Genomic DNA, 23,229 nt, shown 5'->3' on the forward strand with positions numbered 1-23,229 from the left:
AAGTAAACTAATTGTACCCCTAAAAAACATGCACTCTGACACCTTAAACTTATTGTTCTACTATCCTTCTTAGGCTAATGTGCACAAAAAAGCATTTAATTGACGGATGACAAACATTAACCTAGCAAACATCAAACTCCCCTGTCCAGACCATGCTCAACTCATTGGTAACTGAGCATCTTGCAGAACAGGGTATCAAATATGCTTTTGTATGTTTAATACCAAAACAAGTTGTCTTAAATATTTTTCACATTAGTAAAATAACTAAACCTAAAACAAACCCCACATTTTATTTGTAGGTGCATCTTAAGTTTAATCTAATAGTTTTTGAACAGAATGGATTAAAATGGAAAAGATTTTTTTAAAAAAGTTTGAGTACAATGCATTAAAAAAGCTTTAATGAAACAAACACAAATGCAGATTTGCTTTAAAAGAAAAAACAGTAGCTGCCTAATCTGCTTAAAAAAAAATATATATACATATACACACACACAATCCAGTATATATACATATACACACACACAATACAGTATATATACATATATACACACACACACACACTGTATTCATCCTCTTCAAAAACAAATACCATTTTGTTTCCCAGCTAAGTTTGCTTTTCCCCAAAATAGCTATTCTGAGGACAAACTAAAATTAAGAAAAAGAAAATGTGTATTTTTACAGTATACTTCCAAAGAAACAATCAGTTTATTTTCCTATACACACTGCAAAAATGATCTGGAAACTTAAATATATATTTTTTTTCCCTGATTTTTCACTATTCCTCCTCAAAACTTACAGAAGGATATAAACTAAACTGGTAATGACCAGTATGTGAAGCAGACCTACACCAGTATTACTTTTGTTCCTGCTGTTTAAAGACAATAGAGGTCTGTAAATGGGATTACATTCTTATAACTTGAAGACTGCCTGTTGTTTGTTGTATTCCCTTATGTTTAACTATCACGTATATATCAAGTGAGGAGGGAGCATCTGGGCATCCTATAAAACAATACTTTTCTTTCTACTACAAAAGGGGCAATACAAGAAAATTTCAGATGATGAATTCTTCAGCATGTCAAATTTGCTGTTCCACTGAAAATTAATATTCTGCAGAGTAAATGTATAGGGTGTTGTTTGTTAGAAAGAAAACAACAACAACAAAAAACAGTATCCTTTACTGTGACAAAGGACATTTAATATTGGGTGTGGGGGAAAAAAAAAAAAAAAAAAATCAAGATTGGACAGTTCATCTCCTTTAGCATCTTTTAAAGATCTATATACAGATCTGATACCATTTATTTTCAAAAAGGAAAAAAAAAAAAAGATTGTATTTTATGCCATACTGCAAATCTTGTAAATCTGGGTTTGTCTGCTTGTTTTTAAAAGAAAAAGATATATATTTTTTTAAAGAGATGCTTTCTCATAGTGCATGACTTCAAAGAGAAAAGAGTTTGCACATACTCTATTCAGTGGCAACAAAAAACTTTAAACATCATACTGCAGCCTTCAAGTAGCTTGAACCTTAAAACACTGAGTTAAATAATGCATATGAAGTAAGAAACTTTAGAACAAAAGCCAGGAAGTGTCACGTACAATGGCACTAACTCAGTTCTGCAGCTCCACGCACCCTGGTATTCTCTGATGTATAATAAGGAAAAAGCTTAGATATCAAAGTTCACCTTATCTGGGACTTCACAATGCAGGAAAACGTATCATAGCCAAACCAGTGAATGCTGTGGGATCTAAACAATACTGCAAAGCCAACATACAAATTTGGCTTTCCCAGAAAACATAGGGGAACAGGAAAGTTTGAGGGCGTTCAAAGAAAACTTCTGAGAAACAAGAAAAAGGAGATAAGAGTTGTTTGAAGAAGAGGAAGTCGCACAGCACAGAGGTGAATGGGACAAAACGAGATCTTGAACAGCACCAATCAGCTGCTAAAAAAGGCAAGAGCTGAGCTGCAAACCAATCCTACAGCCCACCAGAAAACGAGAAGAGAAAAACTCGAGACTGAGGGACTGTTAGAGGAGGAGGGCGTTGGCGCAGAGGGGGCACAGAGTGGCAGAAGAAAAACACAGATGTCTGCAGAGTGAAGAAGTCAATCCCATGGGAGGCTCTAATGAAGTCAAACAGAGTGAGTCAGATAATAAAATAGGAAGCAGTCAACAACATGTATGACCATTCTGAGCGCATCACACCCAAAGGAAAAACAGATTGCAACTAGTTAGGGATATCCTGTGTAAGCAGATGCTTGGAAGTGCCATTTGTTTCATAACCATTTTACTGGTGGGGGCCGGAGAGGGTACTGAGGGAAAAAAAAGACTGAAAAAGGAAAAAGAAGAAAATGGCAATCTTTGAATAACAGAAAAAAAATAATAATAAAACTTCAGAAGATGGGAAGGGCAGTAAAGACAACAGCAATGGTAACAACTACAGCAGCCATTCTCTAGAGAGAACTAGTGAAAAAAACAGAAAGGAGTTGAGAAAGAACAAGCATAAGCCAATCCTGGAAGAAAAACTATAGCATTCAATGAGCCTGGGAAGAAAGGTGAAAAAAAACTTAGTATGGGGTAAGCTTTAGAAGTCAGAGGCAGATCTGACATTTGACAGAGCAATTTTACAGTAAGGGCAAGTATACACTCCTGTACGTAGCAAACAAGCAACACTGAGAGATAACAGGGTGCTGTTTACTGCTCTCACTGAAAGGTCTCATCTAGGGTGTACTACTATTAACAGCTATTTCAAACAAGATTCTTCAGATGGTGATCATTTTCATACCTTTGACTTTGACCTGATGCTTGGTACACTCTGGGCAAGGAAGGAGGGTGAACTCCTCTGTCTGATACATTGAATAGTCTGTGCTTGCTACCACAATCCGGTCTCCAGGCTCCCAACTACTAACATCATCCAGAAGATTCAGTATCACTCCATCTACAGGTTCCACCTGGAAGCCGGAAATCGGGACACCTAGTATTTAAAAAACATAAAATAAAATAAATATTATAAAGATTATATTCACCTTTATACGAAAATATCCCCAAAAAGATAAGAAGTGCATGTGATTTCACAAACTTCTATGTCCTCTAAGTGCAATTCTGTTCTGAAACATGTTAGTGAGATGTGCTATTACAGCCTGCTTCTTTGATGGATCTCAACTAAAACAAAGGGTAGAGATGGAAATAACAGCGACAGTAATAACCTATGAAATTAAAAGAAAAAAACACTAATATATCAAATATATCATATAGCAAAAATGTGTAGGTCCAGCTAGTTCTACTTGTCCCAAGTGATATTCTTCTGCTGTTTAAAACTCACTACATATAATCAAAGACTTGGCAACAGAAATCTTTTCTTTCTAAGCACAGCTAATAAAACAGTTTGGCAGGCTAAACTACACAAGCATTTCATTGCCTTTAAATTCAGCAACTCACTGTATTTAACATCCTCCCATTTTATTTAATGTTCTATTTAATGAATGGAAAGAATGGAATTGGTGTCTGGTTTACTCATGGACTCCAAGCCTACAGTACCAGCAAGTCAAAGGTACATTTTTGTGAAGATTTTTTTTATTTATTTAGTATGAGTCAAGAGAGTTTCATAGGGCCATAATGAACAGTGAAGGGGTAACATCAAATAGCTCAATTACTTAACAAATCAGTATCTGCCTACCTTAAAAAATTCTTCTGAGGCAAATATAATATTGCTAGTAATTCTACAAGCAGAAAAAGACTGCCCATAAAAGCAGAACTCATTATATAGATCTCTCAAAAATAAATAAATAAATAAATATAAAGGATAAAAGAATGAGTGGTAGATCTTCCAGGGTTTTTACACCAGAAAGAACTTTGCAGGAAAAAAAAAAGGTCGCCTAACTGATGATAGAACCAAAGTTCAGCATCAAATAACAACTGAGACTGTAACAGGAATAAAAGATTTCTTTTGGCTCCTACTCAGTTTTCTTTTTAGCCTCATAACCAATGTCTCACGAAGCTTACATTAAAAATATGCATGACTGAAAGAAGAAAAGATGACCGAACAACAACAACTCTGTTTCAGCATATTGATAAGAACACTTATGTTGTTCACATACTTTATATATTTAGATCAAAATTATGATTGAGAAAATAGGTTGGACTGAAAAAGAACTGCATCCTTGTACTTCATCCAATAGTCTGGCCACATGGACAGCAAAAAGCAAAACTTACAGCAGCATTCAGAGATTTAAACTGCAACAAACACTTCTAAAAAAAAAAAGTATACACAGTATCTTTTTCCCTACCCACAGGGTTTCACAAAATACTTTCCTACCATCATTCCATTCACTGTAAGCTCTCACAACAAACTTCTGACCATCCACTGTGAAAAATTCTTTCTGAGCAAGAGCTTTCCCACCGGTGCTGTGATTTTCATAGTCTCGCACTGATTCGTTACAGGAAGAATTCCCACCACCTATCACACCAACAAAAGCCCAGGCTTGCCTGCAAAAAATAAAATTATGTATTTAGATATAATTGCCCTTCAATTCTTCACAAACAGGCACAGGATAAGACAAGGAGCATAGAGGTTACCCTTTTGCCTGATCTCCCATTTTCATTTTAGAATGTAATTTCAAAATACAGAAGAGAATAGGCATATATCACTGGAAAGGTGCATAGTTCAAAATGACTGAATGTACTATAAATGAATTGGCAAATATGACAGCTCTTAATTGAGAAGACATTCTGATACATTTTTGGTGCAACACCTAACAATATACACTTTGGGTTTTTTTTGTTTGTTTTTTAATTTAAAAAGAAAACCGCTAGCAACGAGTGCCAGAAATGATGCAGTATTCTGCTCACAAGCATGCTTACGGGAGCACAGGAAGACGACGAGCCGGTGCTGACGCTTGTGCCGCGGCACGCTCCCAGCATGGGGATGCGGTCAGCATGCAGCGTCTGTGCAGAGAAGGCGAGGAGCCCCAGGAGACAGAGCTTGCATCAGGATGGACACTGCCAGCAGCGGCTGCTGATGATCACTGCTCCTGACAGGCAATACTTCTTGAGTCTTTCAAGACACTCAGACACAAAAAATAGAAGTACTGGATTCTATTGCACAACCTTCACACAAGGAATCACTGATGCTTCCGAAGGCCAAGTACAAGAGCTTTGGCCTCTTCCCCCTGACTAGTCCTTCCCTCAGCTGGACACTTATCTTGGCTGAGTGCCTGTGGGGAGCAGGAAACTGTACTGGATGTATTTCCACTTCTTATAGCTCTGCTCAATGAATCCAAGTTTTTGGAAATGAAAAACAAACCACGCACCACAGAAAGCTGCCACCAAGTTCAAAAAACAAAAATATTTGTTGTCCTTTACTGCTCTGTAATGGTGTAATTATGTGCTGAGGAAGTAATCATCTATTAAAAGGCCGAACCAAATTGCATCATTAAGGTTGAATCATTCACCCAAAATGAAAACAATAACAGCTAGCTGGACTGTAGTCCAGTGCTAGTGATTGATTCAAAGGCAGATATTAAAACCACCTTCAATCCAGTTGTTTTTCTTTCAGTCTCTTCTTAATGATTGTGTTTAAAAAGCCAAATCAAACTGTTCAGTGTTAATCTGCTCACAGCAATAGTATATAGCCAGTCAGCTTTTCAGGAGCACCAACAAACAAGCTGAATGTTTCACACATCAACATTTAAGCTAAATATCAAGGTATTTTAAAGCATATTAATCTGCATGGGGAGACAGAAGCAGACAAGGATGCAATGGTCTGTTGACCTCCATACTGATATCCCTTCCACCAGTTTTAACAAACCAACCCTGCTTTTAACCTCAGTGAGGACTCAGAAGTGAACTTCTCGCCCATCTTCCACAGCAGATAGGACAGGACAAGTTTATGTGCTTACAGAGTCTCTTATCGACCAGTGAAAGTAGACAGGAACCAGTTCAGCGGGGAAGGAAGAAAAAGTGCTTCCTACACCCGGCTGCGGGTTAAAGAATGTCCTCACTTCAGGCCTACTGGCATGGAGGCCACTGGTAGCTATGAACACGAGAAACCATCAGCTCCTCGTCAGATGGAGGCTGGCTGCCCAGGGCCCTCACCAACCGCCACTTGGCCTTCACCTCACAAGACGACAGTAGTTACTACAGGACATATAGGTCTCAGCACCTCTGATGAAACTGCTTCAGCTGCAGACTCACGAGAACTCTCCAGAGGACCCCATAACTAGACGCTTACACAGGGGCTGCCACAAACATGCCCCTGGAGGGAAGCAAGGTCAGAACATGCCATCCTGACTCACGCCCCAGCCCAGCTCTGCCAAAGCAGAGGGTGGGGAGCAACTGGAGGCCAGATGTCAGGGAATAGCGAGGGTAAGAACAGGACAGAAAAAACTAAGCTACCGATTTCCTGGAAAACACCAAAAAAAAATAAAACCAGGTTATATGAAACCATTTTAACAGTATCTGAAGAACTGCCTGACTGTTAGTGCATTTGGTGTCCCTTCAACACTTACTGTTAAACCTGCACAATACAAAGGTAGGGTCAGAACATGCAGGAGGTCATTTGCAACAACTAAATGAACAGTGCAGAAGTTTAACCTCTCTGCTTTACAGTAACATTTACTATATCTCTTCAACCGTCCTACCATTTCATCCCCAAACAACTGAAAAGAACATTCAAAAGATACAAACACACCTGACAAGTATGCTTCAGTAATAAAATATTTTTACAAATCAGTTCCCCTGAAGCATCAGCAAAAGGCTAATGTACTTTCATTTCACCAATCTGCTGGGATGAGTAAAATGCTGTTTGAAATAGATGATTAGCACCCCTTCTCTGTATTCAGTTTTTAGTTTGGCATTCCTTCCTCCCCTGAACAGAAAACAATTTCTATGTTGTTATAACTGTGTGCTTGAATGGGTAAAAAAAAAAATCCTTTGCTGTACCCACTTTCAGTTTCTGTAGAGAACAGTGAAAGTGTAATTGAGTAAGTAATTAAATTTATCACACAGATACCTGTAACTAAACATCTCTACACTATTAAAACATCACATGCCAAATAGCACTACTGCTGTACTACCTAAAATCTACAAAGAATTGTCAGTATTGTAAGAGCAGACATTGTCCAAGTTTAACAAAACCACCCAAAGAAGGCAAATTCTGTATCTCATATTTACTCAACACAAAAGGGAAAATGAATTATTTACCTGTAACTCAATCCTCTGACAAACTTACTTCCCAGAAGATTTTGAATAGTTACTCTAGTTTCCTCCAGTAGGTTTTTAGCAGCTGAATCTCCTACAGCAATAGCAATAATGCGACCAGGACTTCTATTTTTCAGTAAGTTCTGGAGCTTCAAGCTTTCTTCTGAAAAATCATGAGTATCAAATTTCAACACTTCCAAAACACTCGCTGTATCCTGATCAATCACTCTCACATTTAGTCCTCGGGAAAAATTCTTTTTAAATGAATAATGACCACAGGCCAGCCCTGAGAAATTCACAGACTTTGACAGAAGAGTCCATGATAACTTCTGGTGCCCATGCAATTCCAATGTTCCTTCAGGACCCACACCAATAAATTTTTTGCCAAATTCTGGCACATCAGCATCTTCGTTTGACTTCCCATACAAAATAATAGTTGCTTTGGATTTATAGCGGCATTTCTCTGCTCCAACATGAAGCATTCCACCATCCTTTATCAGGATAAAACGAGTTCTCAAAGTAATATTTTTAGAACCTTCCTTATCATCACCAAAAACCAGTAACCCTAAAGGGAAAAAAGAAATCTGTAAGTCAAAGCAATATTAAGATAGACTCAAAGAATCAAGATCACAATAAGAGCAACAGAAAGATTAAGAAAGATTTGTTTTCCACACCCAGAAAACAAACTATTAAGTTTTTTAATAAGGTTAAGAATATTTATGAAAGTAACTTCTACTGGTTGTGAATTACCTTTCTAAGCATCTGGTCAGCTTATCCCTATTTTTTTCTACCATCTTGGTCAAATTGCTAACACACTATGTTCATCATCAGAAGACAATCAGATCCCGAACCTAGAAAGCTACTAGACAAGTCTTTTTTTTACTGTTTTACAGAAAACCATGTCACTGCTCCAATGACAGACTTTATAGTGTTCATTTATCATTTTAACATTTGGTATGTCTGGCCTGACAGTGGCCTGACAGCAGGCAGAAAAGTAAAAGCAAAGGAACTGGTCAATACCAAAATTCCAATGTAATTTTCCACTAATCACAAAAGTAAAAGCCATGCATAAATACAGGCTGACAGAGTTGGGATTGTTCAACCTGGGGAAGAAAAGACTCTGGGGAGACCTTCCAATACCTAAAGGGGGCCTGCAGAAAAGCTGGGGAGCATGCTTCTATGTCAGCGGGTGTAGTAAGAGGACAAGGGGGAATGGCTTTAAACTAAAAGGGGAGATTTAGGTTAGATAGAAGGAAGAAATTCTTTATTCTGAGGGTGGTGAGGCACTGGCACATGTTGCCCAGAGAAGCTGTGGTTGCCCCATCCATGGAGGTGTTCAAGGCCAGGTTGGATGGGGCTTTGGGCAACAAAGTATAGCAGGTGTCCCTGCCCATTGAAAGAGGGTTGGAATTAGATGATCTTTAAGGTCCCTTCCAACTCAAAGCATTTTACGATTCTATGAATTGAAGCATGTTTTTCATCCTTCCATTTCGTACCTCCATCTTGTATGACTATAGAGTGTACTGTAGCATCTGAGTTCAGACGAAACAAATCCCCCTTTTTGATAATAACTCTCTTTTCAGGATCTTTTCCAGGGCTCCAGTTTGTAAGACGAGGATTCTGATCAGGACAATTTTCTGCAATATAAAGTGAAATATATTATTTATTTATTTTTAAATAAGCATCACCAACAGGACCACAGCAATCAGGGCAGCATGAAGATGCATACTAAATAAGGCAGAGTCAGTCACCCACAAAGGATTCCCACCTCCTTCTGTGTTCACAGTACTGCAGCTACTAGTTCTAATGTTTAAATTCATGCAGCCAAAAAGATACCTGAATCAGGGCTAAGCTTCCAAGGATAGAAAGTCATTATGTACCAAAATTAAAACACTGAAGACCACAAGTAGACTGAACTGTCAACATATACTGTACTTTCAAGCCAACCAATAGGCATCTAGTTTTTGTTATTATTTGTTTGAGGGTTGGTTTGGTTTTTCGAGATTTTCTACATCATCTGCAGTAGATGAGAAGAGCTCAGCAGCAAGGACTCCAGTTCACAGCAGTTGCCCTGAGCCCAGGATATCCTAGGCCACCTACATGAAATACCAACACGGTGGTAAGGTATCTAAATATCTCACCTTCCTCAAGGTCACAGGAACCTGTGTGAGAAAGTCTAATCCATCCCCTCTTGCTTTTGAGCATCCCAATCACTTCCTCCAGTATAGGTTTGCAGATATGGGAGAAAGGAGGACAGGACGACCTTAATATATTTAGTGTTAAGCTTCTATGGTTAGAGCAGTGTCCTGGGAAGCAAAGCATTTGGATCCAAACCCATGGTTTGTGCTTCTAAGATACTTTAAACACCAGTCTCTGAACCACGCTATAGAAGTGATACACACGATCCTCCTCAAAACTCCGTTGAAGATTTGGCACTACCCAGGCAGCAACGCCATATTATAAGGCCAGAGAAGGAGAAGTAGCAGACAGAAGTGACAGGGTTGTGTGATTTCAGATGAACTTACAGCAATATGGTACTTAAAACATACCCATTTTTAGAATATTAAGCAGCTGATTAACACAGGAGCATAGAAGTACTATGAAAACAGAAACTGAAAGTATGTCTTGAATTTTTGATTTTCTTATTAAAAACACAGACTACAAACATTTTTATTGAGGAAAAAACACAACCCAAAAGATGTCAAAATAAACACGTTAGAAGCCCAACTGAAATTAACAGTCATAACTGCCTTTTCACATCTTCTGGAAAAAAATGCCCTATGCATCTGAAATGCTGGGGGCAAAAAGCTACTTGCAATAGCTCATTTTTCCATAAGACAAAGAAAGAGAAGCCTACCCACAGATTTAACATAAGCCATCCTTAGTTCTGCTGACAAAATTGTTTTCCTTCACTGTTATTCTCCACATTTCAAATCTTTTCCAACCCAGGAAACCCACAGAAACCAAGATTTGCCTGCCAGTGGGAAAAAATTAGCAGAACTGCACGAAGCCAAAAGGCATCTAACTAGCAATATAAAAATAAAAACAAAAGAAATTTTTTTGGGGGGATCCTAAGAAAACAGCATTTAAAAAAATGAAATTCAACACGAGGGGAAGCCAAAAAGCAAGAAACACTGCTATCTGCAAGACTGCTGAGCAGTCACTGACAAAATGCAGTTCTATTGCCTGACTCATGCACAGTCACTGAGCCCCTTTCCCCAGACACTACACACACAGTCTCTGTGAAGAAACACACATTTCCTGGCTGGTAGCAAAGGGCAGTGTGAGGAAACCATGAGTCAGCAACCTGGTAATTTCTACTTAGCGTGATTCATGGAGGAAAAAGATCTAATAACTGCACAAGTTTTCCTGTTGAGTTTTAAAGAATAGGTACAGCACAACAACTACAAAACCAAACCAAACAACACACAACAACCACCCCACTGAATCTACTGTACATTATGTTTGAGCAAGGAAGCCATTGGAATCAGAAATAGGCACTCCTGTAACATGATCATGCTTCTGAAGCACAGTGGATCAACTTTTGGCAGGCAAATCAGATGTGCTCAGCAAAAGTATTTTGAAATTCTTCCTTAGTAATTGCAGAAGGGTGCAGGGAAACATCAAATATTTAGTACTTCACCATATGTTACCTTCAAAATTACTGATTGGATTTTACAGACCAGTCATTGCCTCGACAGTTAAGGTTAAATGGAAACAGAAGCATAAACCAGAAAATGTTAGGTAGTTATAGCCCTGCCATATTTGACCACTCATGCTGAAAATTTTTCAAGTCAAGCCTCTGCTTCAGTGCATTTTTGTAAAAATGGGTCAGCTGTCTATAAGGTTTAGTTGCTTCTAGTAAGGTGATGGTGGTGGGAAAATAATATTTTTGCATGTGGTGGGAAAAAAAAAAAAAAAAGAAAACACACACACAACACCCTGCCAAAAAAATAAAATTCTAGAACCTTCCATGTGTTGGAGAAAGGATATGAAATTTGGCAGGAGAAAAGGCAGGAAACAGTTCTCAAAATGTAGTTAAATAGTTGCTTTCTACCTGCTTAGCCACCAAGTCTGGAGTTTTTAAGGCCTCTGGGAAAAAATTATCAGTGTTATATTATGCTCAGCAGAAGTTTATCACAGTTTGGCAGCTAAATTTTCTGAGGATCCTGTTTACCCTGGGCAAGCTCCAGCAGAGAACTGCAAAGGCCAAAGAGAACTTTTCCCTGACAACCTCCCCTGCTTGTCTTCCTGACCCTGTAGCAAAAGCCCCTGGAAATGGGGAAGGAAATTGCATTTCCAGCACTCTACACGATCTTCAGTGCTAAGGACTCCTTAGAAAAAAAGATGATGACAGGAAGATAAAAGCAAGGAGGAAAAAAGAAACCAGCTGACGAGCAGGAACAGAAATGCAGACGAGTATCATTTTCCCTGTGGGGAAGGTATGCCGGAGGTTTAGGATTTACACACAATTACTACTAAGTCTCACATTCCCTTCACTGCCTTTTAAACAGCCATTAAAAGCACTGACAATATGGATTTCCAATTAGCCCTCAGCAAGAGCACACCTAGCTGGAACTGCAGTGGCTGGCTTTAGTACCGCATGTGTGAGGATGGAGCTGAGGGTATTAACATTTCAACCTGTCAAGAATCCTTGGGGAGCCGCTGCAGCAACACTGCCACAAAATTAAAATTTCAGTCAGTCAGATTTTCGTTTGTGCCCTCATGGAGTTTCTCTTGTGTGAGGGCTTCCAATAGATTTTATGTGCGTGGTTTTTCTTTTAAAAGGTAGTGGAGGGAAACTTCTGAAAGACACAGTTCAACAGCCAATATTGAAAGCTGGCTGGACTTCCATAGAGGAGCAACGGGACATTGAAGGAAAGCGTTTACATCCTTTGATTATTGCTGAACTTCCATGTAAGTCACTACAGCAGACAAAGATAAAAAGGTCTACTGCAGCATCCTCAGTATCTTTGGTGATCCATAAACTACATGTTGACCACATATGCAGTGTAAGAAAATCTACAAAATTCAATGCCTTGGGAATGAACTACTGCAGAGGAAAAAATAATAATACTTATTAAAATCTTAATACTCCAAAAACATTTTCATTTTAAAAGTGGCAAACCCATCTCCTTCACGTTACCAGCTTTTAAAGCATGAGAAGACTATTATTTTACATTGTCCATGCAGTACAGCCTCACCTCTACTAAAACAACCATTAAAACCTACAGCTTTTAATTAAATGTTTTAAAGTCTTGGTATCAAAGTGGAAAGGCTTTCCTTGTTTGTTTTGGGGTGTGTTTTTACTATTATTGTTGTTGTTGCTGTTGTTTTTCCCCTCAAGTACTTCTTAGAATCAATGTGCTAGATCACCCGTCAGCTTTGTCTTCAACTTGTTTGTAACTAGAGTCCTTACTGCATGTCCATATGCCCATATTACTAGTGATTTACTTCACAATATAGCAGTCATCTTCCATTTACTACTTCTTCAGTGTTTGTTCTATCTTGTTTTCCTTCCTAATTATTAGGAAAACTCAGTAACTTCACCCAAGAGATATCTGCAACCCACCATGAACTGTGTCCCAGTTAAGATGAATGCATCCATTTTATACTATCACCTAAAATCTTCAGTTGATTATTTAATTTGTTCAGCACATGCTGCATTGACTCTAGAAACAGAAACTTCTGAATTACTGCTCCAAAAGCCACCATGGAGTCTAAGCTTGTAGTGTTACAATAGGCACCAGTTTCAATTCCAAAAATCATTTTGAAAACTTTTAGAAACCCGATTTCTTCCTTAGGTAAACAAAACAGAACCCATGCTCCAAAAGATACTACAAACCCTTACCAACTGGGTCTCATAGTAAGTGTTTGGCCAGAGGGCTCTCTATTTAATGACTAGCAGTTAATCACTCCACGTCTTTGTGCTTTATAGACAGTCACATTTTAGAGGTTTTCCAAATTCCATTAAAGTTGCCGAGTTTTCTACGACAAATTGAAAAAAATCAGGGCTAAGTGGTCAAAGAACTCCCTGCTCGATTTGTTTACAAACAAAGCAAAAAAATTGCTGGTATAAATTCCTAGACTTTTAAATGTTTTACCTGAATGCTCCTTACTACCTTCCCTAGTTACTGCTTACACAGACAGTATTTCATTTTGCCTGTACTTTGTGAATAGGCAACTTCTACGTACACGTGATAATTACACATGTAATACAGATACAATATTCTCACTTCTTTCCCCCTCACCAGTCGTCTTTATTTACTGCTATGCTTTTTTTCTTCCTGTAAATAAATAGTTCACAGTAAAAACACAAAGTGACACTGATAACAGCAAAAGGAACCAAACCTCCAAACACAGCTTCCTTCCAAATTAAAATTACAGTAAGCATCCTATTTTTGCACTGAACTTTTAACACTGCTTCCGATGCAGAATTATTGCACTATGTTCACAGGGACCTTAACGTCTAGTACAATTTTGTTCATGCAAGAACTTACCATCTGGAGCGTATTTTGAAGCTATTCCCAAAAAAATTCCCAGTGCAAGAAAAAGTGACAAGCTAGAAATGGCAAAGCAAATGAGAGTATTTTTATGTCTGTTGGCTTCTGCCTGACGGCGGTTCTGTCCAGATGGTAAGGACGTGAACGTCGCCCGGGCTTCTTGTCTTGCAGAGGTAAATTCGGCTGAAGCGTGGCTCTGTGAAGGTGGTGGGGGTCGAAGAGGGGCAATTCTCCCCGGGACATACCCAGCAGACCTGTGACTGCTCCCATTCTGAGGCCGAAGGAAAGCAGGGGAACTCCCCCTGGCATCAGTGTCTTGCATGTTACAAAGTCACTGCAAAAGGCACACACAGACACAGAGAAATAAAAATAAAAATAAGACACAGGCTTTCAGAATACAGAGCACAGTACATTAAAGAAAACAAAAACAACAAAGCAGCAATTCTAAGACACATGCCTCCTCCTTAATGTAGCTATTTCTATAGTATCATTCACACTGTGGACATTAGTGATTTGCCACAGTGTAACAGTTTGCAACAATAGCAAATACCTCCAATACAAACTGGAAAGAATCTGGTATGGGAACACTACAGCACAAACCACTTCTGTTAGGTATTTTCACGGAGGGTTTTCACAGTTGACTTGTATTGTGTGATTAAGAAACAAGTTGAACAATGAGAAAGCTAGCAACCCCTTCTTCCCCACAGTTATGCGAAGAATGCCTAAATGTATTTCTTCTGCATGCAGAAACCCAACAAGCTCCTCATTGTTTTCCTTTGTGGAAAAGAAGCTGAAGGAGACATGCCTTCATTCCACACTGGAAGCAGCAAGAAGCATTTAAATTGAATACATAAAAACAATTTTATTTATATTCACGCTGATGCAACTTAGTCAACACTTTTTTTTTATTTGAGGAATGTGGATCCTGCAAACTCTTAACCCGCTCGCAGCAGGATTCAGTTGCTAATAAAGGTACATCAGGAACGATCCTGTAAGGAAAGTCTTGTTCCACAAACCTCAGGGTTTGTCTCATTGCTGAGATATTTGGGTTTGGACACAAATCCTGGAAACAACACGACTGCTCCAGATTTCTGTACCTACCACCAAGAACTGAGCACTACTTTTATTTCAGTTACTCATGTTATTTCTATCTTTTCCTGAAGCAGCCAGAGAGAAAAGCCACTAAAAATATTTGTCCCTGATCCACTCTAGCCAATGGTTCTAAACCACTGCACTTTTCTGTGCCTTAAGAGATCCCAAACTGCATTCAACTGCTTTCTTAAGCTTTCTGTTTAACTGTGCTGTATGGTAAGGAGTATACACAAAGCTGGTATTATTATTATTATTTTTTATTATTAACATTTCTAAGGGATGAGGGATTTTTTGAGAAGGCTGCTCAAGTTTCAGTTAACTGAAACCTAACCTTCTAAACCAAATCCTGAAGGGGATTAAGCACAAACCACATGTATTAAATCACAAAATGAATTATGAAAATAAAAACTACCAATAACGAAAACAAAAACTACCAAATGCATAAAGATCCTCTTTCTCTTCCATTAACAAAGGGAAGTCTAAGCTATGCTCTGAAGTGCCAGGCACGCTGGTGAAGAAGAAATACGACAACTGTAATCTTGTTCTGAGACATAGCAAAGGAGTCTTTTGTCTGACATGCTGCAAAATCTGATACTTCACTGTTTCAAGGCAAGAGAGTTGGTATTATTGAGCAGACTGGATTACCCTTTCATGGGAGACAATGCACCTCCAGATGTATGCAAAATGACAATAAAGGCACTGAAACATTAACTGGAGTAGCCATCCCAGAGTGCAAAACTTATGCCAAATCCTCCAGCAGTGTTTCTTGCACCTGTTTGCTGCAGTCAATTGATTTTCACCATTCTCTTCTTTGAAAAACTGTTTCCCATACCTAATTCTCTGCTCCCTAAATTCATTGCCCACTGCTTTATGACCATTGTAAAACAGCCTTCCTTCACCACGTGCTTTTAAACTCAATTAGACATCTTTCAACAGTAAAATCTCAATCATTTCTGTCTTACAAGTAGTGTTAAAAGCTTACTACAGAACAAGATTTTCAACTAATTCAAAGGCAGTATTTATGTCTAACCAAAACAAATACCTAACCATCTTTCTGTTAAAAATAAAGAAGATTCTGATCCAGAGATGAAATTTTTTCATGGTTTGGATCCTAAACTCCATAAACTTGGCTAAAGTTTTCAGAAATGGTGTTTATCTACCTCACTGACAAACTGGCTATGTAGTGTTCATTATAATGTCAAACATATAGAGTTAACAGGTCTTTTAACTAATCAGTTATGCTGACTAAATCCAGAATGCTTATGCAAAGCTTTACTTTTACAACATAATTTTACCACAATTCTGTCTACTAAGGCCTATTTAGACTGCTACCACTCTAAAGAAAAAAAAAAAGTCACTCATTGCAACACACTGAAAACATTTGTGTTATATTTCAAACATATTTTGTCTTATATGTTATAAAGCATTCAGCCCTATTTGCAACCCCCATTTTCCAAACTGTAAAAATTTTCTAACTACCCCATTCAAGTGGTAACACTGGTCACCCCCAAGGATGGGTGGAAAATAGACTGCAGAGGCACATTTTTCCCCATTACAAAATAAAAATAACGAAAACAGCCATAATGAGATACTTAGCACAATCAAAAATTATACCATATAATTTTCCATTACAAGAGGAGTAACCATTTCAACACTTCCTTCCCTCTTCCTGTGTCATTTGAAGTTCTCTAGATGAATTTTATCCTGCAGAGCAGCTACTGACTTTTCTTTTAAATTAAGACACACTGATAATCTGATTCATATTGTTGACTTATTTCCACTGTGGAAGTTTTCAGATAGCATCAAACAAACGCAAGTGAAGTAGATAGCTATATAATCAGTAGTGCCCTAGAGAGTGAGGCTATTTGGTTGTACAGATACAGTTTAACCAAAACGCAGGGGCTGGGGGAAAGAAAAAAAAAAAGTTTTAACTATTTAAAAACACATTTTCTTTCAAGTTCCCAACCACCTGAGTTTTTCTACATAGAACTTTTTCTTTCTCCACCTACAACTAAGGTTTCCCATTTCCCTTTGACCTGTGCCTATGTTATGCTCCTTTAAAAAAGAAGGCAAAAAAGGGTTTGAATGAAAGGAGCCCCCATACAATCAAAGCCACAAGAGCAGACTGGCCTATCTCCAGGACCTCCTAGCCCCACAGAAAAACAAGTCCTCACAAGGAGCTCCACGATTTAGGTATCTCCCCTCGGTAGCACAGCCCTGGACAAGAAAACCACAACTTTTACAACCCTACATGGTGAGTTGTGTCACTGCCATGACACGGAATTTTGTTTTGCAGCTTGCTGCAGTGATTTCACTAAAAGTTAAGTTTTTACAAAATACACAGCTAGTTGTAGAGAATTCCGTCTGCACAAACCTGATACCCATTTTTCACCACAGCTTTTACTTGGGGACATGTAAGTACGTGGTTCCAGCTAACTAATACCAGTGAAACTTCAAATATGCTGATTCAGCTAGAAGATGACAGCTGCTTCAGCCCACCATGTTCTCATTACCACCTCTGTGCTGGGAAGCTAGACACATTTGCATGCCATCCTTCTGCAAGACCAGCACTACTCCACACAACCCAGGCTTCTGCTCATGCACCCCTTAACACCACATCGGCAAGCAGGTAAGTACTTCTCGTATTCATCAGGCCAGACAATCTAGCTTAAACCACTCTAAAAGAATACAAAACAAAACCAGTTTATTGCTCAACAGAAGCAGCAATTACCTGCAAGCTTGTTTCTGTCAACAGAGCACCTGACCTGTGCTGACAGCAAACCCCAAAGTGCCGCCGAGCAGGCTGCAACATCTCCGCTCTCCTCACATGTTCCTTCACCCCTTTCAACTTGTGCCACTACCATACACCTAAATGAACCTACATTGTCCCATACTGGCAAAAAATAGAAATGTATTCACTGTACAAAGCACAGGATAACAACTGACTCTCCTGAAGCCAGAAGAGAGTGGCATGCTTATCTGTTACTCAGAAGGGGGCTGGTTTCCTGAACAGGAACTGGATTATTCTACACCTTTCACGAGGCAGTTCAAAACATCATCTGAAACTACCCAAAAAGTGAGAAATGATTCTGTGAAATACACCAAGACATTTCACACATCTGTTGTGAAATGCGTAGCACAGCAACATGTCAGATGTGCTCTAACACTCCTTCACCATTGCATCTTCTCAAAACTTTGTAAGTAAGTAAGCTTACTTCTACATAGTGGAAATAAATTAATGCTTCCTTTTAAGTATATTTTAAGGATGCATAGTTAACAGGTCTTAAGTATTCTTAAACAGAAAAGAAGCTAGAAGAAACCCCAAACTTTTGTTGCTGTTGGCTATTAAACACTAGCAGTTGCATGCTGACCTATTAATACAGCACTTAATCTCAGAGTATGTAACTGTCATTAAGAAAAGGACCAGGAAAGGGTAAGAGAAACCCACACACATCAAGAATATTATTTCCCTTTCTAACACAGTGCCACGTTGGTCACTGCTGCTTTCTTGGCAAAGGGACTCGTCTGGTGTGAGGTGCTCAAGAAGGGTAAGAAGTCTGTATCAAAGTTCCTGAGTAGCTATAATTTCTGAACACAACGTGGTATAAACTACTGAAGTACAATGAGCACGGCCTTTACAAGCCTCCAGGTTGGCCATTAACTGCTAGGGATACCAATTTCAGGAAAATATTTCAAATGCCTCAGAAGTCCCCAGTTCAACAAATCTTAAGCTTTCCCTTATGAAAAAAGATAGTCCCTAATAGGCACATGGGGGTGTCCACATGCTCTGCCCTGTTGTTTCACATTTTATTCCACTGCCTTGTTTTGAAATTATGCCTATTCATTGTTATAACAGGCAGCATGTTTATAGGAAACTACTTTTCCATCATGAAGTGCAAAAGCTGGAAGGAATATTTGCACAGTAAAACTAACAGAGTTATGTAGCTGTGGGAAATCACAATGTTTACAAAATCCCAACTAAATAAACTGCAAAAGCAGTAGATGACTTCTATCACACATACTACTTGCCGCACACCACCACTGAGTCTTCTCTCTCGCCTAGCAGTTTCAGAAGAAGTTCAGAGGAATAACAGCAATGGCCAGTGAGAAAAGGTTACAAATACATTACAAGGTAATAATTACAAAACTTTGTCCAAAATGAATCACACTGACCCAGCTTTTCTGAATTTGTTGTGTAGTGACTTAATTGTACTGGTTTGGGTTTTTGTTTTGTTTTTTGACACACAGAAAATGCACAAGATCAGATTGATACACAAGCACTAACCAAACCGAGGAACACATTTTCAAAAATAAAGTCTTTCCAAAGTACCATAGATCAAGACACAGAAGTACAAGCATGAATAACATCTATAGTGTAAGACAAGGTCCACAGATAAAAGCCATCTTTACCACTTGCTCTAGTAAAATCTTTTAAGCATACAAGTCCTTCTCTGGTTCAGATGTTCCAAAGCTGTTCCAAATTCAGAATTCCAAAGCGGTATACAAGTAGGAGACAGTTATATATGTTTCTGGTGATATGCAAAACAACTCAATTACTATCCATGGATTAGAAAGGATGTTGGGACAGAGGAAGGGGAAGGTAGAAAAGCTTGGTTCCCAAGGGAAGGAGACAGGTAATTTGTAGTCTGTGGAATACGCGTTTGACTGTGGGAATGAATATGAAATTATGGCATGTCAGCTGAAACCACTCATGTTTATGGCTTACGACATAGAGGAGAGCCATGAATTTAGTTCCTGGCTTCTTCTGAAGGTGTTTGGTAGACCACCCTTAAGGTTGAGGGCTGAAAAATCAGAGGTGAAGTGTCTTTTTTTTTTTTTTCCCTCTACAAGAAGCGTTTCCTCCCTCCAATGATAACTGGGCATGCTTTTGTCTCGTATCAGCAGTTTTTGTGAATGAGCTCTGCAATAGTCACTTGGTTTTACTCACATAATTGCCAGGAGAGCACTTGACACAGCAGATGAAATACCTAACTTTTCAGAAAGCTGATGTACAAAGTTCAGGGATCCTCGTGGTTTTGAGACTGCAGGGATACGTCTGTCTTCTCTGATTCCTGGACACCAAACACTCTCCTGTAAGCACTCACCTGTTCCTAACAGATGTCAAGAGACAGCTATTTTTGGTTTGCTATAATACCTTTGTAACATCTTTAGATCTTGCCCTCTGAGACAAGGAAACAATAGCCAGAAGCCATGGCATTGAAATGGTGGTCCATATATTTAAAATCATGCCATAACACTTCCAGCAACTTCAATTTTGTTCCCTTTGTTTCTGTTTGACATGGTTAATCTTTATAAATCATTTACAGATTGGGGAACTCAGTTCTGTTTTCCATTCATTGTTTAGACAATAGAATGTTTGGGTGGAGGAAATTTTTCAGAAACCTTTTTTTAAATTTGTATCCAAGTGAATCTACCAATGTTTCTATTACAGAGGATCCCGCTCGGTACACCAGGACAGACTTCACGCCTGCTGAAAACAGACGACACGAAGGGAATCATTTTTACTGTGTTTCTCATTCTCAGAAAGGAAAGCTTTAATAATTTGCACAAGAGATCAAAAGTGGAGATTCGCATTTTAATCACACATCTGTCATTAGCTTGCTGCGTGAGTCACAGCTCATTTAGGCCCCAAGCCTGTAACATGAGGAAAAATGGTCACAGGGACATTGTGAGGCTTAGTTTACAGAACACTTAGGTCTCCCACAGCTCAGCAATGCATCCCAGTACAAGCCTAATTTTAAGCAAATAAATAGCTCTGTTTAAGTCAACAGCATCTATGTGAAAGTAACTGATTCGCAGCATTCACCTGAAGAAGATGGTAGGGGAAAAAAAAAAAAGGAAAAAAACTACTACTTATCGTATTGATGATAAGAAGTTGTCTTTGCAGATATTTGCAGTATCTGGAAGAACACAAATCCAATCACAAACCACTACATCTTAGGGCTTTACAAAAAAAATCTATATAATAGTAATACACTTTCAGAGAAGTAAGGTCCAGCTCTGGCACTACTGCAAATGACTGATGAAATAGATTTTTGGCCTTCCGGAGGAGAGTAAGATTAAATATCTAATTCCTTCTAGTCCAGTATTATGGCTGAAAAGCCCTTATTAGAAAAAAAAATAAAACACATTATAAACAAATATGACAGCACAGAATGTAGAAGGCAGTGAGGAAGGTCAAATGCCACATTTAGCTTGGTCAGTAGCCACAAACATACATGCTCCAGGAAACTCCTCACTGTATTGCTAGAATCACTTAATGATCAGCGGCATATCATATTTAAATTATATCTAACGCACTGATCAGTATCATAAAATGTTCTTTTCCACAACACTATACACATTTCTTCCTTCCTCCTCCTGGTTCTTTGTACTTATGCTGGTTTTCCTTTTTGCTAAAGCTCCAAAGTCTTTTTTTTTTTTCCCCAAACTAACTCACATTTCAGTAACTTATGTCATCCCTTGCTTTGATTACTCAAAGGATTCTCTCTGCAATTTTTTTTAATTGTGCATCAGCTACAAAGTAGACAATGCTGCAATGCTGGTTGAGAAGTTGCCATCCATCGGCTGCATTGGTGTAGCTGCACACCCACATTCTTTCAGAGTTGCCTTGCATTTCTATGAGCCAAGGAGTTTGCATTAAGAGATGATTAAGCTAAGAATTCCAAATCACATCCACTGACCAAGCAAATGTGACATCAGCACCTCTTAGCTGTTAGATCCCCCAGAAGATTCTTCATCCTGTAAAAAGATCACTAAGAGGGTATATGACAGAGGTCCATGCAGTCAGCAGCAGCACAGAGAATACAAATGACTCTTCTAATGGGGGAAAAAAAAAAAAAAAAAAGCAGATGAGAAGTTTTTGAACTTGATTCAGTACTGGATGAAGAATTTGTATAGGTTCAGAAAGCAACAGAATTACAGATGAGAAGCCAGTCAAGGATTGTTACACAAAGAATAGCTTAGAAAGTCCTTGAGATTCAAATTGTTGGAGGCTGGAAGCAGTAGTATCATTATGTAATATCTTTACCAGACATCTATTACTCATCACTGCCAGACAACAGGTAATTGTCTGGACACTTTTTCTGCCATTATAGGGCCATTCTTCTACTAAGCTTTAAAATCTCATTTAAACACCTTGTGCCCCTACTTTTCCAAAAATCACCTCTTGCTCTAAGGGCAAAAAAAGCCCTTAGCTCAGCCATTGTAATTGTCTGTTGATATCACAAGCATAAAATATAACTACCTGATGTCCTAAATTAACATGTCAGACTGGTAAATGGTAGCTGAAGCATGGGAACAGCTTCAATACTGCTACAGGATCGGTGGCCTCCAGCAGAAGGGTGGGGTAAATACCAGCTAAATCTGTGACATCCCAAAGCTCTACAGCTAACAGTCTTGCTACTGGTACAAGCTGAAGGGGTTTCCAGAGCTAAGCTAATGCATAGTAACCTGAATACGTCTGGATGCCAGCTTTTTAAGGTATCACAGGAGTCACAGAAATACACGAGCTGGGAGCCTGGTGAATAACATACCGTAATTTAAATTACCTGACATAAAATTTTTCCAAGGGACAATTTTTGAAAAGAAAAACATTCTCTATCACTTCCCATCTGTAAGAATCACAAGCAGAAATGGGATGTCAAATGGGATGTGTAAGAACAGAAGCAAGTCTCCAAAATGCAAAACAAAGACTTCTAAGCCACCATTAAGTATGCACTCTGCTGAGCTGCGCTCATATTTGGGATTACTGTGGTAAATTCCTTTCTAGAGAACTCCAAGAACTTTGCACCCAGCGGCCAAGCTTTGCAGTGTGCTGCTAGGTAGAGCTAGTCATTTCACATGACTACTCTACCTTTTTTTTTTCAGTCCCACGTGCCAAAAAAGATAGAAGAGCTACTAGTATGTCCCTTTTTGTTAATGGATTTCACAACAAAGGAAGAAAATCAGATACAGGTCTTAAAGCATGCATTCTCTTCAGATACAGGTCTTAAAGCATGCATTCTCTAACGTCTTCAGTATTTCCTCTCCATATTGGCAAATTCAGCACTTTTTCTCCCTCACATCTTTCTTCAAGGTATATAGTTTTCTACTCCCTCCCCATTTCCTTTCCCAGTATTGCTGTTCCAGGAAAATACTTCTGTGGATTTCTGAATCCACATCTACAAACAATTCATTCCCATTTGTCTTGCCAAAAATATCTCCACTAAATCAACACCGAAATCCTTTTTTTTTTGTAAAAATAAGCTCAGAATGGCTTAGAATCAGAATGACTTAGAATCAAGATTAAGCATGACTTGATTCAAAACAAAAAACTGTAATTTAAACGTTACAGATTTTAATCTTGTTTTGACGTACACTTTAGACAATTCCAAAGAACTGCCTTGCTAACGCAAAGGATGAGCTTTGCCATTGTGCTCGTG

General features: G+C 38.7%; 1 protein-coding gene across 3 annotated transcripts in view; it reads right to left on the reverse strand.

Annotated features, from left to right (window-relative positions):
* The window catches only part of CEMIP2 (cell migration inducing hyaluronidase 2), a 58,420-nt gene that overhangs the window by 24,550 nt on the left and 10,641 nt on the right, over window positions 1–23,229 (reverse strand). For all 3 annotated transcript variants that reach the window (XM_013194513.3, XM_013194515.3, XM_048049670.2), the window contains 5 exons: window positions 13,691–14,027; window positions 8,687–8,827; window positions 7,194–7,755; window positions 4,309–4,478; window positions 2,779–2,967 (listed from right to left, as the gene is read on the reverse strand). In XM_013194513.3, the coding sequence (XP_013049967.3) occupies window positions 2,779–2,967; window positions 4,309–4,478; window positions 7,194–7,755; window positions 8,687–8,827; window positions 13,691–14,015 (1,387 nt within the window). In that variant the 5' untranslated portion in view covers window positions 14,016–14,027. The remainder of the gene's footprint in view (window positions 1–2,778; window positions 2,968–4,308; window positions 4,479–7,193; window positions 7,756–8,686; window positions 8,828–13,690; window positions 14,028–23,229) is intronic.

The sequence above is a fragment of the Anser cygnoides genome, chromosome Z (assembly GCF_040182565.1).
Source record: "Anser cygnoides isolate HZ-2024a breed goose chromosome Z, Taihu_goose_T2T_genome, whole genome shotgun sequence".
Classification (NCBI taxonomy): Eukaryota; Metazoa; Chordata; class Aves; order Anseriformes; family Anatidae; genus Anser; species Anser cygnoides.